The sequence below is a fragment of the Phragmites australis genome, chromosome 14, assembly GCF_958298935.1.
Source record: "Phragmites australis chromosome 14, lpPhrAust1.1, whole genome shotgun sequence".
NCBI lineage: Eukaryota > Viridiplantae > Streptophyta > Magnoliopsida > Poales > Poaceae > Phragmites > Phragmites australis.
Window position 1 is genome coordinate 26,346,458 of NC_084934.1, and position 17,657 is coordinate 26,364,114.

The 17,657-nt window shown below is 43.6% G+C and overlaps 2 protein-coding genes across 4 annotated transcripts; one reads left to right on the forward strand and one right to left on the reverse strand.

Moving 5' to 3' along the window:
- Window positions 1-3,297: 3,297 nt before the first annotated feature.
- On the reverse strand, window positions 3,298-10,337 carry LOC133890827 (uncharacterized). Of its 3 annotated transcripts, none has more exons than XM_062331409.1 (6): window positions 8,178-10,337; window positions 7,677-7,778; window positions 7,275-7,562; window positions 4,731-5,493; window positions 4,188-4,287; window positions 3,298-3,700 (listed from the first exon to the last, which is right to left on the reverse strand). In XM_062331409.1, exons 1-5 carry the CDS (start codon window positions 10,236-10,238, stop codon window positions 4,277-4,279), a joined length of 3,225 nt encoding a protein of 1,074 aa, XP_062187393.1. In that variant the 5' UTR covers window positions 10,239-10,337; the 3' UTR covers window positions 3,298-3,700; window positions 4,188-4,276. The 3 variants fall into 3 exon arrangements, with proteins under 3 accessions (XP_062187393.1, XP_062187394.1, XP_062187395.1); XM_062331410.1 differs by having other exon boundaries at window positions 4,184-4,287; XM_062331411.1 differs by lacking the exons at window positions 3,298-3,700; window positions 4,188-4,287 and having other exon boundaries at window positions 5,216-5,432.
- A 328-nt stretch (window positions 10,338-10,665) lies between these two features.
- LOC133890500 (histone deacetylase 5-like) lies at window positions 10,666-17,510 on the forward strand. The gene is given in 14 exon segments (XM_062330886.1): window positions 10,666-11,001; window positions 11,632-11,833; window positions 11,939-12,085; window positions 12,248-12,360; window positions 12,834-13,045; window positions 13,409-13,473; window positions 13,803-13,857; window positions 13,860-13,972; window positions 14,065-14,154; window positions 15,228-15,581; window positions 15,823-16,016; window positions 16,129-16,285; window positions 16,871-16,935; window positions 17,078-17,510. Coding segments are annotated over 14 exon segments (2,100 nt in total). The 5' UTR covers window positions 10,666-10,834; the 3' UTR covers window positions 17,244-17,510.
- The last annotated feature ends 147 nt before the right edge of the window (window positions 17,511-17,657 follow it).

The following is a 17,657-nucleotide window of genomic DNA, read 5'->3' on the forward strand; positions in this document are numbered from 1 at the left end:
CATCATCTCCAAGAACTCGATCTTTGACTCTCTTAACACTTGGAGCGTCTTCCAAAACTCCTTAGCTTCCTAAAGCCTATCCACCTTGTTGGATTCCTCCGGGCTCAAGGCACTAAGGAGGACGCTTGTTGTTTGAGCATTCCAATGGATTGCTTGTGTTTTGCTCCGGTGTAAGTTCCATATCTTCCTCCGAAAAATCGAGACCTACACACACGATCTTCTAAATGTTCAGATGGAGCAAGATTATATGCATCTTCATCTTGTGCCTCCAAGCAGCGTAATGCGTACGATCGAAGTACTGTGCACGCGCGGAAGACACGGAGATGAAGTTGTTAGAGGAAGAATTTAACTTGCTATAATCGAAACCAATTTTGACTTCCCTTTTATCCTTGGAGTCGTTTGTTGTTGAAGCATTGCCCAACTCAATAGGTTGTTGAGTTGTCGCCCTTCGGACTTTTATCCCCGGACATCAACATTATCAATTTCTCCAAGCGGTGAAGTCTTGTATGAGATTAGGCTCCGATACCAATTAAAGGGTCAAGATGTCGCCTAGAGGGGGTGAAAGGTGTTCCTACAAATTAACATTTCGCAACGGATTAAATTCAATCCAGAATTTTCGGGTTCAATCCGGAACTTCCGGGCACCGGAAGTTCTGAGCTCAACCGGACTTTCTGGCTACAGAGCATGAATTCAAAACTCAAGTACGCCTAAGCAAATCTAATTTATTCTAAGTGTTACCACATGTTTCTAATGATGTCTAGAGACATTTCTACCGTTCACCTGCAGCTGCAAACTCACAACCACGTTGATCGGGGTAAATCACCCAAAAGTCAATATGCACAAGAACGAATACGAGTAAGCAAAGGAGACACAAATTTGTTCCCAAAGTTTGGACCCCTCCAATAAGGTTCATACATCTCCGTTGAGGAGCTCCAAAGAGCTGAATCTCTTTCAACCCTTTTCCTAACCAAGGGACCACCAAGATTAAGCTTGAGTTTATTCAATGTCATCTTCCCTTGCAGAGGCAGGGAGGAGACTTCACAAACGATCTTGCAGCACACCACAAGCTTGGGTGCTCACAAGCGACGCCTAACCGTCTAGGAGCTCCAAGCTCTAAGAGTAACAAACATGAGATCAATCAGCTTGACGAAGAACTCAAATGCTCAAAGGTGGGAGTGAAGCTCACTAGCACTCAATCTCAATCTCTCAATCCAACTCTCAAATCCTTGCAAGAATTGAAATCAAAGGGAGTGGGAAGAGTTATTTAATGGCTTAAAGTGTTCTTGTCTCGTGGTAGGTCAGCAACATATGAGTGAAGGAGGTGAGGGGTATTTATAACCAAGCCCCCAAAACTAGCCATTACACAACTTTCTGGCTTAATCGGAATTTTTAGGTATAACCCGGAACTTCTGGGTTGGCATGAGACCAAGGCAATAGAGGACCCCAACCCAGAATTCCATCCAGAGGGTCTGGATAAAGATCACCAGAATTTGGAAGTTCCGAACCCATCCAGAACTTCTAGGTCCAGATAAGAAAAGCATCCAAGAACCACATGCCATAATTAATCCGGAGGGTCCGGCTACCCGGAACTTCCATATCAGCCCAGAACTTTCGGGTTGGTTTGAAAAACCAGACCGAGCATCCCTACCTGGAGTCCCATCCGGAGGTTTCGGCAACCCGGAGGTTCCGGATTGCACTCGGAACATCCGGATATAGAAAACAAGTTAGAGATTTTCGGTGTTCGTAGGGTGATTTGTGTCTCTCATCTTTAGGTTAAATATGTACTTTATACATTGAGACATCCTTAAGATAATCCATACGTATCCCTCTTGATAGTATGTCATACATATACTTAAATTCAAATTAAAATGAATTTAATCTATTGAGTATCTAAATACCACTTATCTTTTCCTTTTTGAGGGTCTCTAGCGTATTTTAACTTTTTCATTGGAATAATACCTATTCATATACTTATTAAATTTCATTAGTTCTTTAATCATTTGTCATCAATTATTTAAAACCCACATAAAAGGTCTAGATGCACTTTTAAATAGCAAAGGAAGAAATAAATTCTAGATTTGAAAGACTTTCGGTGCCTAATTTAGGTGTACATCACGGCCATTTCTGAGACAAGGAAAACTGAAATGCACAGTAACATCAAATTTGCTTCAGCATTGTTTCGCAAAAATCATCGCACTAGATGCATGCATGGTACAAGCGGAAATCAATGTTGTAAATTCCACTCCGGTACCAGCCAAAATGGCCGGAATGTCTCGTACCAGCGTGTAAACCGGCACAGGAGAAGCTACATCCCGTACTGCCCACAATTCCGGCCGATTCCAGCCATTCCGGGAGGGATCAAGCGATCCATCGATGCCGGTAATGTCGATGGAGGGTGACGGTACGAGGTCCTGGCGCTCATGACGGATGGTCAGGCGTTGCTGCCCTTCAAGCGGCCATCCTGCGCAATCCCACATGCATGATCACGGACAAGCCTCTGCCGCCGACCCCTACACCAGGAGACACGTCTCGCGGTGCCGACGCAAGAAACCGCCGTGTCGCAGCAGCCAGCTCTTCCCTCACCTCCTCCTCCTTCTCCTCCTCTCTCTGTCCGTCGGCTGTCCTCTCAGTTTCTCTCTCTCGGGAACTCAGGAACCCACACCGATCTCGATCTGTTCCTGCGCGTGCTTGGTGAAACGGGAGGTTGGCATGGCGGCGTGCCCCACCCTCTTCGTGGCCTTGTGGGATGGGGTGACGTGTCCAGGTCGTGTTGGCTAGCGCAAAGGCCCAACTTGGACCAGGCCGGTCCAACTGCTTGTGTCATTTGTTTTCTTTTATGTATTCTCACCTGTGGATCTTAGCCTAAAAATATTATATATGTGCTTAGGAGATTAAATATTTGTAAAATAATAAAGTCCGGAACGGTACACCAGAATGCACCGGTACCGGAACACACCACTCCGCCTCTTCAATGAAATTGACAACAATGTGGAAATGCCAACAAAAAGGCATCTGATATTCAGACTACAAAAAGAACGGTCGTCCTATCTCCCGAAACTCATTCAGGTTTGAAACAAAGTGGCATCTGGACTGAGTTTTCATACTATTCACCACTTCTAACTATCAGATCCAATGCAAATACTCTGCAAAGCACAATCTAGGGCAAGACAGATAGTTTCTACACATGCGAGTGCTTCTAAAGTCAAAGCATCTTCAAACACTTGCCGTCAGTTGAACCAACCGACCTGACCACCCTTCCGTTTTTCCAGCAGGCCAGGGACAACCAACACATGCAAGTAATTAATCTCAGACAAACTGGACAAAAGGCGATCTGAGATTTCAATCTGCCATAACCACGATCGTTAGTGAGTGCAGGGTTCTAGTGCTGCATACTGAATGATCCGCAATCTCGAGCTTACACCACAGGGGTGGGCACTGGGCACGGTAATATTAAATGGCATATGACTGGGAGGTGGGAGTCACCAGGCAAGTCACAACTGGTACAAGAATTCTAACTAGACTAGGGCAGAAATTCGAAACGAACACACATGACTAGAATCATCTATCTCTTCACAAGAGAAGACTAGGGCTAGAGCCGCGTTCCTACAAAAGTTTCTGTTCGTCATCAGATCTTCCTCCTCACATCAGCTAGTCATATATCCACTTAAGATTCAGCTGCAAAAGTGGTTGCAAAATGATCCTGCAAAGAAGACAATTCAAACACCAAGGTTAGGAGTCAGATGAAAAAAAAAAAGACTGAAAGCTGTAATGTGCTACAGTGCTAGTTTCGGAAAGATGAGCAGGCGATTCAAATGCAACACAAAACAGATACTAACTTGATTCTGGGCCATGTTGCATAAAAGAAGAGACAAGGGGTCAAACCAGCAATGGCAAAATGTATATCCTCGTGCCATTCCTATGTGCCAGGTTTACATATGCAACACCAGAAAGGAACACTATGAAAGAGAGTAAACTGTGATGCTATGTGTCTGCACGATCATGCAATAATTAAGGCAGCTGCTAATATTAGGGTATAGTAACCACTTGCCACAAAGTAGATTGATTTAATCCATGAGTATATACTCTTTCGCTACTCACACAAACACCCTACATCATTCCTTTTCTTCCTTTTTAACACAAAACAGAAATTTTGATTAAAAAAACAAATACCAGTGTTACATACTCACAAATGTATGTAACCTATTGTCTGTTCCTGTTGCTGAAGAATATTCTCTGACTTTGTGAGGTAATCGTATTTTCATAGTCAGTTCCATCATCAATTACTCCCTGAAACAACATGAGCGCCAAAGTTCAAATACCAGAAAGCAACAATTGACCATGTATGTTATTTAAAATTGCGAAAAGATTTATGAACAATAATACTGTTCTGGACTCCTAGAGGCCACTTAGGAATAAGTTGTGTTATTCTTTGCATAGAGATCAAAGAGTAGTAAAGATCACGGTGCGTAAAAAAAACTCATGTACTTTCTTTTCTCCATTACATATAACCAAAGTCATCGGTATTACTATACTTGGAAGCCAATTGAAGACTCTCGGAATGCCACAGGTAATTTGGAAAATATGTTTGATTATTCACTTGTGCCTTCTCCAGTGCTTCAGAAAAAAATGCAACTAGCAATAGGTACTACTACCAAATATAAGGGAAGGAAAAAGAACTACTTATGATTGAACCAACAGGCTTATTTAGACATCAATAAAAAAATGCATACCTCTGCTTGAACACCAACGTTTTGGATGATCAAAGTCGCATGCTGATCCAAATTGGCATGTCCCAGTTTTCATGTAGAATGGGCATTCTGGCATGCCAAGTATGTTCTGCTCCTGCTGGCAATGGTCTTCTGATCTGAAAGTGTGTGTGGGTTGCCAAGTCTCATACTTGTCAGAGTGAACTGGAGCTATGGGATGCCACCCACTTTGGAGTCTTTCTTTTGGATGATGAAATACACATGCTGACAGAAATTTACATTTCCCAAATTGCATGTAGTACCGGCAGGCTGGTTCACCGGGTCTCTCAGGATACTTCTGTTGCAGGTACATATGGTCTTGCAGCGTGGTTTTTGCTGTTGGATGGTCTTCATTAGCAGCAATCGATCTTTTTGGAATTGTTGGGGTCCGCATACTTGGAGGTAAATCCTTTGGGTGATGAAATTTACATTCTACCCCAAATTTACAGAACCGAGTTTTCATATAGAAGGGGCATTCTGGTTCACCAGGTTTTTCAGGATAAACCATTGGTTCTTCTGCCAGTGATGGATCTTTTGGATGGTATCTACTTGAGAATTTGTCTTTTGGATGATAATATTGGCATGCTGATGTGAATTTACAATTACCAAATCTCAAAAGGAAAGGGCATTCCTGTCTACCAGGCCTCTCAGAATAGTCCGCATGTTCCTGCTTGCACAAAGGCCCACCTGAACCATCAGCCAAACAGCACCCATCAGAATCATCTGAAGCAGACGACCAATCGGGATCCTATTTGAAGCAGACGAGATAATAAATTGTTAAAAATGCATAACCATTGTCATAGTCTACAAGAGTATCAGGTGTAGTTAAAAATTGCAACAGCGTGACAAATCTGCTTCACTGGAATTTGAAGGATGCATGTCGAATGCAAACTAATAGCAACATGCAAAATTGCAAAACACTTTGGCTCAGATGTCAAATCAACACAAAGAAAAAACTACAAAGTCCCTAACGTGATTCTTAAAAAAACTGCAAAAGTTCCTATGTTATGTCATGGGCCTTGGGCCATACATGATGTACAGCACATCATAAGATTAGCAGAAGCCGCTGGAATTAGAGATAGAAGTCTAGATAAGCTGTTAATTAGTACTTGCTTATCAAGTATTAGAAGGAACTGAGCTAGGGTGTGGATGTACGCCTAGACCACCCAGGTTCGAGTCCTCTTCGACGCGAATTTGGGTGCCTATTTCTTTTTATTTATAATGCCACCTATGTCCTCCTAGGTCGGTAGAGTTTTTTTTTTAATCAAGTATTAGAGACAAAGTCTGTTCAAAGGAGATTTACTATCTCCTAGCTTAGATATAAAGTTTGTTAGATCTGGATTGTTAGGGGTGCAGACTATTAAAGAGGCAGCCAACATCTATTTTGATTAAGCAAGATTTAGTCCAGAAGTATCCCTCTCGTATCCCCTCTGCCCTCGTGTACTCTCTCTGTTTCTCTCGTAGCTTCTATCGCCACACCTCCTACTGTTCTCTCCCTGCCACAGGCTTCATATTCCTCTGTTCTACTGCTGCTCCCAAACCAATCTACTCAATTTCTCAGATCCCTAGCCCAGCTACCCTTCCCCAAAAGGCCAGTCCATAACATCCTAAGGTGGTTCTTAACTGAGTATACCCTACATCAAATTCAAATTTGAAGTAGTAGGTCAGTTTAATATATGAAAAACGCAACCTAAGGACAGTTAAGGTATTTTCCTGATAGACTCTGTGTTTAGGGTAGCTGCACCACTGCAAAAGATGAGCAACAAAAAGATACAATTTCGACATGTGTTAGAGAAACAAAAAGAAGAAACCCCCTCAGGCCACAAGCAAAATCCCTCCTCCCCTCTCTCTCCTCCTCGTAAGCATTGAACTTGTAACTGTAAAGGGTGGTAGAACAATCAATCTTTTTATGCTAGCCTGGTGACCACATTATGGTTTGCTATCTTGCATTATTGCACCTATCTACTGGTTGGTATCATACATGTATCTAAACATTTTAAAAAATGTAGATACTGAATTAGCATACAAGCATGGTGGTAGCCTAACTAAGAAACCACTAACAGTAACATATCAATATGAACTTGGAGAGCCACATGTTACTCATGTCATATATTAAGTTGCCTTCTTTAAAGAAAAGGTTCGAGTCCATAATTCCAACTCAAGCAACCACTAACAGCAACATATCAATATTACCAGATTCAACAAATATAGGAAGCTATGGGCATTGAATGTTTGTCTGATCAACAACACCAATAAAAATATATAGGAGCAGTGTGACTTGGTTTTCTTTTACGACATGTGGCTTGATTTGGGGTCAATAACATCCAAAAGGAACAAAGACAATACAAAAATGGAAATTCTAATGAAGATTGGAAAAAAACCTTAGCAATATCCAAGCAGATGTGATATGGGAAAAAATGAAGAAATTATTTCAAAAACATGTAGCAGTATTCCAAGATATGGAGAGATAATTGTTTAAATCTTTTACTGTGACATAATGTATAATAGCTATAGCATGTACAGATGTACCTTTTTCACCTTCATTTCCCTTTCTTCAGTAGTAGGAGGCACATTTTGAGGAGGTAAAAGCATTCGAAGTATGTTTGGAGGAAGGAACTCTGAGCTAGATGATAAGTCATCTAAGATTGCATGTTCAGAAGATTTCTTCGAGTGCGGTGAAGATGGCAAGTTAGTATCATCCCACCCTGTTGGCATGTAGAGCTGAGCATCAAGTACTTGTTCTGGATGGTTAAAACAACATTTTTTCCCATATCTGCAAGTACCATTACGCATGAAATAGGTGCAGTTCCTTGCTCCCTGAAAATCAAAATTATAAAAGATTAATATTTCAGTTTCAGCAGCTCTTAATGCAAAGCAGAAGTTCGCCAACCAACTTAGATAGATGACTAGAGGAAAACAGGAAAAACATACTTCTCGGATGGGGAGCCCAACACGGTTCAGTTCCAGAAATTCTGCAACTTCACGATTTCCTTGTTCAGAGGGGAAACTTGAAACGTCTGGTTTTGCTTTGAGCTGTAGTGACGACAACACATTTCAATTAAAAAAAGGACGAAAATTATGCCATCAAATGGTAAAAATCAGCAAATGAAAAACAAAGCACTAAACAGGTATAACCCAGCTTTCTAATGTCCATGTCACTTATATACATACTGCAAATGCAACAAGTCAGCACTGAAATCTTTATACCATGCCATTCAAATTTAGATGAAGAAAAATACATACTGAAGGACAAAGATACGTGCGCATATATATAACAGTCATACAGAGGGAGATGTGCATTATATTAGATGGTTGGTTGTCATATTATCTACCAGATGAAAGAAGGATGGCACTGAAAGGTACATACAAACATTTTGCTCGGAAAAATTAAGAGGATGAAATTAAACAATGAGAAATTGCTGTTAATTTTACCTGTGGATGATTATAGTAGCATGATAACCCATATGAGCAGCTCCCGTTTAACATGTAAAAACGGCAGTTCGGTCTGCCGGGCCTCTGCGGATATCCAGCACTGAGCCTAACCTTCTCCCTGCTCACCTCTTGATCTTTTGCATCATTATCATCTGTGGTGGTTCTCAGTTGATCACTGGTGCATTGCTCCACCACCTTATCCTGATCTTGTACAGAAATGCCATCCTCACCTTGCTCTGCAACCACCACATCCTCCTCATTTTGAGGCTCCACAGCACTGCCATCCTTGATTGCACCCTGTTTGTCGATGACACCTTGATTCACCACCTTCTCCTTATCTTCCACAGCATTCTCGTCCTTGGTTGCTCTTGATTCGTCACCTGCAGATTGCTCGACTGCCTTCTCTTGAGTTTCAACAGCAATGCCATCCACGGTTGCACCCCTTTCAACAATGGCACCTTCTTGCTCCACCACCTCGTGATCTTGTGCAGCATTATCATCCGTGGTTGTTCTCAGTTGATCACTGCTGCACTGCTCCACCACCTTATCGTGATCTTGTAAAGAAATGGCATCCTCACCTTGCTCTGCCACCACCACTACCTCCTCCTCCCCCTCCTGCTCTTGCGATCCCACAGCAACATCATCCTCAGCTGCACCCAGTATACCAATAGCACCTTCTTGCTCCACCGCCTTCTCCTTTTCTTCCACAATGTTACCATCCTTGACTGCTCTCAATTCATCACTGGTGCATTGCTCCACAGCAGCATTATTACTCTGATCTTCCACCACAGCATCATAATAATCGGTTACCTCTTCTTGCTCCACCACCACCACCTCTTGATCTTGGATGGCGCTATCACCCATGGCTACTCCCAGCTCATCACTCATGCACTGCTCCACCATCTTATGTTGATCCAGTACAGAAATGCCATCCTCACCTTGCCCTTCCACCACCACGCCTTCCTCCTCTTGCGATCCCACAGCAATGTCATCCTCGGCTGCACACAGTATGCCAACAGGACCTCCTTGCTCCATTGCCCTCTCCTTTTCTTCCACAACGTTGTCATCCTTGATTGCCCTTGGTGCATCACCGGCCCATTGCTCTGCAGCGTTGTTACTCTGATCTTCCACATCACTGTAGTACTTGGTTGCCCTTTCTTGCTCCACCACCTCTTCATCTTCCACAACGTTGTCATCCTTGATTGCCCTTGGTGCATCACCGGCACATTGCTCTGCAGCGTTGTTACTGTGATCTTCCACAGCAGTGTAGTACTTGGTCGCCCCTTCTTGGTTCACCACCTCCTGATCTTCCACAATGTTGCCATCCTTGAATGCCCTTGGTGCATCACCGGCACATTGTTCTGCAGCATTGTTACTCTGATCTTCCACAGCAGTGTAGTACTTGGTCGCCCCTTCTTGCTCCACCACATCTTGATCTTCCATGGTTGCTCCCAGCTCAACACTTGTGCGCTGCTCCCCCTCCTCCTGATCATGCAAAGAGAAACCATTCTTGTTCGCAGAGCATCCATCAGCAACACCTTCCTTCTCCCGACCTTCAGCTGTAAGCCGGCATTCCTCCTCCATCGGTACTAGTACTACTAGCTCCTCTCCCACACCACCAACATCATGTCCAACTACCTGATCTTCCCTGTGCTGCAAAGCGAGGTGAGCCCGTTGAACAGAGGTGCCTTGTTCCTCCAGCACCTCCTCCCCGTGCTGTTGCTGGAGAGCAGTCGTCGGAGGCAGGTGAAGGTTGTGGGCCGAGGCGTCGGAGCTGTCGGCGGAGGGCTCGCGACCCGGGTTGAGCAGGAGGCCAAGGCCCACCTTGGAGGCCGGCGGCGGTGGGGGCTTGGGGCTGGAAGGAGTGGAGGGTCGGCCGATGGCGGCGGAGAAAGTGGCGGGCAGAGGGATGGAAGCGAGCAGCCTCCTGCCGAAGCCAGCAGCAGCAGCAGCGGGCTTGGGCTTGGAGGGGGTCGAAACCGACGTCGATGAAGGTGGCGGAGCGGTGGCGTCTGCGTCGTCGGCGTCCCGAAACTCGTCCTCGTCCTCCACCCCAGCCATGGAGGCGGGGGCGCGGGGAGCAGGAGGTGGTGGAGAGGACGAAAACCCTAGTACAAAACCCTAAACCCCACCCAACCCAACCACCCGAAGGCGCGCGGAGCAGTGGGATGGTCTCCGTTCCGTGCAGGGCTGCAGGCACAACAAAAGAAGAGGGGTGAGGGGCAGGAGGGACATTTCACATTATTCTGATTTATCGGGGTGCTTTTTGCAAAACGTACCCGTGAGGAGGCGCCAGCTTCCAGGTAGGACCCACGTCTGACACACGCACCCCTACTCACAACAAAAGACGAGGGGTGTGAGGGGCAGGAGGGACATTTAACTCTATTCTGATGTTCATTGGGGTGCTTGTTGCAAAACGTACCCGTGAGGAGGTGCCAGCTTGCAGGTGGGGCCCACGTCTGACACACGCGACCCCACGCACAAAGAGCCCAATCGAACGAGAGGGGCAAAGCCACCAGTCCTGTCCAGTGGCCGGCGAGTCGTCGGAGCGGACACGCCTGAACTGAACCCTCCTCCATTCCCGACTCGTCTCGGTACTTTCGCCTCCCGGCCCCGTCTCTTTCTCCGCCGCGCGAGCACATCCCCGGCGGCGCACGATGGCGGCGGTGGCTCGGGCTCCGCCGGGGGCCGCGCCGCGGGTGGGGCTGCTGTACGACGAGCGGATGTGCGCGCACGCGACGCCGGACGGGGAGGAGCACCCGGAGAACCCCGAGCGGCTGCGCGCCATCTGGCGCAAGCTCAACGCCGAGGGCGTCGCCTCCAGGTACGGCTCTAGTGGCTGCTCGTCGCTCCCCGCTCCCCGCTCCCCGAGTTAAGAGCAGGGTAGTTTTGGTCGGAATCGGAGAGGCGTGTGCACGGCTTTGGTGTTCACGGTTCCATCGAATCGCCTAAGAGGGGGAGCCTCTGCGTTGCGCGCCCCTTAGCTGTAGCTACTTTGCTCGAGTTGCTGCTGTACCCGTGTTCATTTGGATCTGATTGACCTGGTATGCACACGAATTAAATTGGAAAGTGTTGGTATTCGTGATTTTACCTGTAGGCTTAGGTCTTAAATCTGAAATTCCCAAAATGCGAAAACTGCTGAATTGTGTCAGGATAAGAGAAACTGATGATACATTGGTTTAAACAATGCATCAACTCCTAGCCCAACAAAAAATTGCACTGATAAAAAATACATCATGAACCTAACCTGTTTATGGTAATTGTGCAATTTCGGAAGATGGAGCTCTTGCTATTGTGCAGTAACTTCGATGCTAGTAAACTTAAGCTTAAATGTTAGCATTAGAGCTTAGGTGCTGTTGATTTGGTTCATTGTTTTCCAAAGCTTAGTGTTTCTACTCTTATTGAGGATGGCTGTAGGGTTCTCCAATGCTACTCTAACATAATTCTCTTCTAGGTGTGTGGTCTTTAAGGCCAAGGAAGCGGAGGACAAGTATATAGCTTCTGTTCATAGCCAGAACCATATAAAACTGATGCGAGATATCAGCTCGAAAAAATATGATTCCAGCAGAAACAAGATTGCTAGGAAATTCAATTCCATTTACTTCAACAAGGGTTCCTCAGAGTCTGCAATTCTTGCAGCTGGTTCTGTCATAGAGGTAATCATTTCCTGCATTGCATAAGCACATTTCCTACTTTTCTGTAGCTATTATGTTCCATCTTATGGGGGGAAATTACCGAAAAGTGACTTATTTGGAAAATAGGTAGCTGAGAAGGTCGCTTCTGGCGAGTTAAGTTCTGCTATTGCTCTAGTCAGACCTCCAGGCCACCATGCAGAGCATGATGAGGCAATGGGATTTTGTCTCTTCAACAATGTGGCAATTGCGGCTAATTATCTCTTAAATGAGAGGGTGTGTATTTCAAATTTCCCTGTTGATTTTTCTGTTTGTATTAATCGATGCTACTACCATTATTCATCACTTCTTACATAGGAACAAGCACCATACTTTGTTGTGATGAGATCTAATGAGAAGGTGAGTTCACTTTTGAACTTTGTGGTATTTCTGTTGCAGCCTGATTTAGGTATCAAGAAGATATTGATTGTCGATTGGGATGTTCACCATGGAAATGGCACACAGAAAATGTTCTATAATGACCCTCGTGTATTGTTCTTTTCAGTTCACAGGTTTGACAGAAAACCTTGATGTTTCTTACTAGTTTTGGTTAGAGTTCAGACTAGCTTGATTACCTCCAATTTGTCGCCCTCGTCCTTGATTCTACCTAAATCTGGTTAATCAATTCATTGCATCTGTTTTGTTAACTGTTTTGGGTTTAAGTTTACATGGTAGCTTAGAATGGATCCGCAAGCTGTTACCTGTTCTATGCGGGTAAGGCCTCTTCTTGAACTACCCAAACAGTTCTGCTGGTATGACATTTCAAACTTAAAAATTGGTGCATATTTGTTGTTTGTATGCTTATAGAAGATAACCTTTTTGGCCTTTAATAGTGATATTTTGGTTGACCTTTTCACAAAGTGTAAAGATGAACATCTTTTTTTGTTTTGGTCCGTCGGTATTCCTGTTACTGATAGTGTATGTTGCCTATAACCAAGTTAATGAAGACATAATTAAATATCTATCGTTCTAATGTTTGTTATAGATTTGATTATGGAAGCTTCTATCCTGCTGAAGGTGATGCTTCTCACTGTTTCATTGGGGAGGAAGCTGGTAAAGGGTATAACATTAACGTGCCCTGGGAGCATGGGAAGTGTGGTGATGCAGATTATATTGCTGCATGGGACCACGTACTGCTTCCTGTCACTGAAGTTTTTGATCCCGATATAATACTGGTTTCTGCTGGGTTCGATGCAGGTATGCAGGTGGAAAATTCTTTATTGCTCTTTTATTCCATTACCATGCGCTTTGCTTTAAACATTTAAGTAAATCAAGGCAACATTATGCACAAATGTTCAATTCTTATATATGCTGACAAGCTGTAGCTCGATAACTGCTCGGACTAGTACAAGTGTACAGCTTATGTACCTGATTATGTTGTAGCATAATAAATGAGTTTTGTGCTGAAGATTTTGAAAACTTCTCAGGAACCTTTTTTTTATTGAACTGCTGGCTATAATAGAATCTAAACTTCCTGGTGTATGTATGTGGTGGATCATGTCTGTTTGTGTTGTTTATTTGAGAATTTTCTGCTCTCCGATATTTTACTTCCTTGAGTAGCATTGGGTGATCCTCTCGGTGGTTGCTGCATCACTCCAAATGGATATGCTCAGCTATTAACAAAGGTATGAAGTTATTAATCATGCACTCCCCTGTCCTTAAAGAAGTTATTAATCTTGTTTGAACTTTTAAAAGAGTTCATATGAGATGGAATAGATTAATGGACCAAAATTGTCTAAGGCAGTAATTTGTATACCTTCTGCTTCTGTAATTTCCTATTTTATTCTTATGCTCTGCTGTTACCTGTTAGTAGATGTCCATTTGATCTTTTCCATTTATTTAATATTTCATCTATACATCATGGACTTTCCACTGTGTTGACTTACACTTGCGCTTATCATGTAAAGCCTATGCAAGAGACACTGCATGCTTATCTGTATGATGAATCCTGCAGCTGTTAGGATTTGCTCATGGAAGGATAGTGATGGCTCTTGAGGGAGGTTATAACCTTAGGTCATAGCAAATTCATTTTTTGCTTGTGCCAAAGTCTTGTTGGGAGATAAATTCACATTCAACTCTCCAGAGATGCAGCCATTTGAATCTACATGGAGAGTTATACAAGCGGTAAACATCCACACACACTATTGCTATCTAGTACCTGCCTTTCTGTGGATGTTTGTAATTACGCTTCTCCTTTTCAACTCCACATTGACCAGGTACGCGATGAATTGAAGACATGCTGGCCTGTTTTGAGTAGTAAGCTGCCAGAGAAAGTATTATTGAGGAGTAGGCCCTCACCAAGTGAGGTATTTCCCTTCTGATATTCATATCGTGGAGACTTGGATTTGGGGTCTGTTTGGCCTAGCTTAAGATTAATGAATTGTGCTTTGATGTAAGAGATGTGCATCAGTTAGCTTAAGTTATGTTTGCTGGAATTAGCTCAAATCAGGTTGTTTGCTGGAAACTTGACCCTCTCACACTTTTCCTGGAGACATGTCGTAACAATAGTCACAGCTTGTGGTCCACGTTCTTAGATTGAAAGTTTCAGTTCAGGGTTTTAATACAGTAGCAAGTGTAGCTCAATTAATTTGAAAGGTGAATGCATGCTCATGAATCATGAAGCTGTGCCAACTGTGTTAAGCAGCTCAGTTGACAGGCTATTACATTATCGGTTCGTAGCCGACTTGATGAACTACCAAGAGAAGAGAATTCCTTATATGCCATTGAGTAAATGTGAAATCCGTCTGTGTAAGGATGACAATGTGGGTCCAAATCCACATGTCATTGGGACATTATGAAAAACATGCTGATAAATACATCATGTGTATTTTTTGAGACCAAGGACAAGAGCCACTATTCATTTCAAGTAGAAGAGAATTCACCGCCCCAAGGGGACACACCATAAGAAGCCACCTCAATGTCTCGCAAAAACACGAACAAACCTTAAAAAGCCACCAGGACACACCACGACACCAAAAGCACTTACCTACTCAACAAAAGATGACACTATCCTCAACACCTAGGCACTCAAGTAGCTGCGGACAGAAGATCAGATGACCACGTTTGAGGCCAATATATCCCACAACTATCATCAATGTCTCACTTGATTATGCCTGACCTTCTTAACAGTCTGTCTTGTGCCCTTTTCTCCCCCAATAGGTCGTTATAAAACATACACGGAAATATATAACTCAACTTTATTGACTCTGTTCATCTTAAACTATCTTGTGTTAATGATATCACATTTTGTTTATCATTTATGTGGCATGCTGCATGGAGGATCACTGTACAGTTGAGCCCAAAAATTATAGAGAAACATCAATCCAATTGTCGAACTAGGATAATTTTTTCATTCATGTTTCCTTTTGGGAATGAACAGCTCTACGCTTCCTCTGGCTCCGAGTCTGACGTTGAAGATGTTGCTGATCTCTCTGGTGCTGCTTCATCTGTCAATGTTATTCAAGTTGATGATGCTGTAAGCGAACACCTCTCAAAAATGAAACTTGATGAAGACAACATGGCAACGAAGACCACCTCAAATTGCACAACAGCAGAACAAAGTCCAACTGATTCAGTTGAAGCACATAATGATGCATCTGTGGTGGTGTCCAAAAGAATCTCTGATCTATCTTTTACTTGGCGATCAGTTTTATCAAGAACTTATGTTTGGTATGCCAGCTTTGGCTCAAACATGTGGAAGCCAAGGTTTCTGTGCTACATTCAAGGGGGAAAGGTGAAGTCAAGAACTCAATGTTTTATATAATCGTGTGAGGAGCATTAGTTACTTTAATAAGTGTGTGTTGCTTGTGAGCTGTCACTGCATTTGTGACCTCCATGGATTTTTGGGATATAGTCCAATACTTTACGGATACATTAGTTTCCATTGTTTTCCTTAATATTGTCCTTGGTTTTTCTTTTATGGTAAGCAGTATGCTTCAAGAGATAAATTTGCTAGCTGTTTTGATCTGGGACAGGCTGAGGGTATGTGCATGCCATGTTGTGGATCACATGACACAAGCTCACCAAGAGGAACCATGTGGAAGACCGTGCCTCACAGATTGCTTTTCGGGAGATCCTCTACTCCCTGTTGGGGAACTGGTGGTGCTGCTTTTATCAACCCTGAGATAAACTGCAATGAGAAGTCTTATGTCTGCATGTATAAAATAACGTATGTATGTTGTAACTACATTTACATGTTCCTGATCCTTGAATTCAGGCAGTTTGGAATGTTGTCATTTTGTTAGTGCTCCGAATTTCATATAATTGTCCCCTTTCAACAGGCTTGAGCAATTCAATGATATCTTGTTTCAAGAGAACCGTTTAGTGCCGGAGAGTGGCAAAGATGGAAATGTCGAGTATCCTGACTCTCCTTTGATTGGTTCAACTGAAATGGAGTTTATGTCTACAAACAAAGCTCTTCATCTTCAACCTATTAAGGTTTGATTTGCTTGTCCCACTTCGACAATAGTGTACCCTTCCCCTTTGCACACAATTTTCTATATGCTTCTAAATGAGATTAAATTACATTGTGCTGTTGAAAACATCATTCAAACATATGTGACCGCTGTTCCAGCGGCTTATTGATAATGATAGCACCTTCTTTTCCCATGGCTGCATAGGTCACTTTTACTCGTGATGATTTCCTTCAAAATCTCAAGGCTGATGTCTGTACGAACTCTTAACCTTGACCTATTTAGCAATGAAATGCCAGTACCAGGCTATTTGGGTTTTCAGGTTCATCTTGGCTTAGAAATGCTTATATGGCCAGGGAGCCAAAAGGCTTGCTGCGACAAATGTTGGGATCTTACTTTATCTTAAAATAACATTAAAAAAGAAGTCTTATTTTAGTACGCTAAAAACTGAAAAGGTAAAATAACAGTTGCATGTCATCAATGGACAAATTTCTAACCCAGCCTGCATGAACATAATTCTGACACTAACTTCCATTCCATCGTCTATGTGGCATTCGGGCTTCACAAATTCTGGAATATAGCTAATGCCTCCTTGATGAATTTCTTGCAGGATAGCTGGTACTCCAATGTACTTTATCTTGGAAAGGAGGATGACCTTCCAATTCTAACTATGACGTGAGCCCCCCTATCTGCACTAAGTCTTTTTCCTCGATAATGGTGACTTGCACATGGCATTTCAGTGCACTTTTTGAAGGCTAGTGAAAATACGCTTTTCTTGAAAACGATGTTTAGTTATTTTTCCCTCTGGTCTTGGCAGGTGCCCTTCGTCAGATATTGAGCGGTTCAAATCTGGTGAGCTACCATTAGCACCTCCATCGAAGACCTACGCCGCCACTCTGATAAGGGGCCTTGTGGAAGGGAAGCAGCTAGATGAAGTCGAAGCCGCCAACTACATCGATTCTGCTGCTGCAAGAGGCTTGTGAAGCCGCTTCATCGTGTGTTTTGTACAGCCCGTAGGGAGGATTACTAGGTGTGTTAAGATACAGCTTTGATTCAGAGGAAGCCCGTCTAGGCTTCATTCTCCGCAAATGGAGAATCTGGATCCGAATTGAACTGGGCAAGATTCCTTAGCTTGATCATTGGTGGAGAAACGCTGTAGTATTTGCGAAGTTGCAATAGATGCAACACCGGTGATTGTCTGGCGTATTTGGTATGGAATGCCCGTGATATTATTTCTGCTGTTATTGCCATTTGCTTCCTTATGGTGGTGGCGGCACTGATACTGCACGGACTTAACCAACTCGCTGAGCCGCGTAGGCGCAGAGCGCTGTGGCTTGGTTCATTGGCTGCAGTAGGCGAGGGGCGTGGACACCGGCGCACCGCGTGTGTCGTGCGCC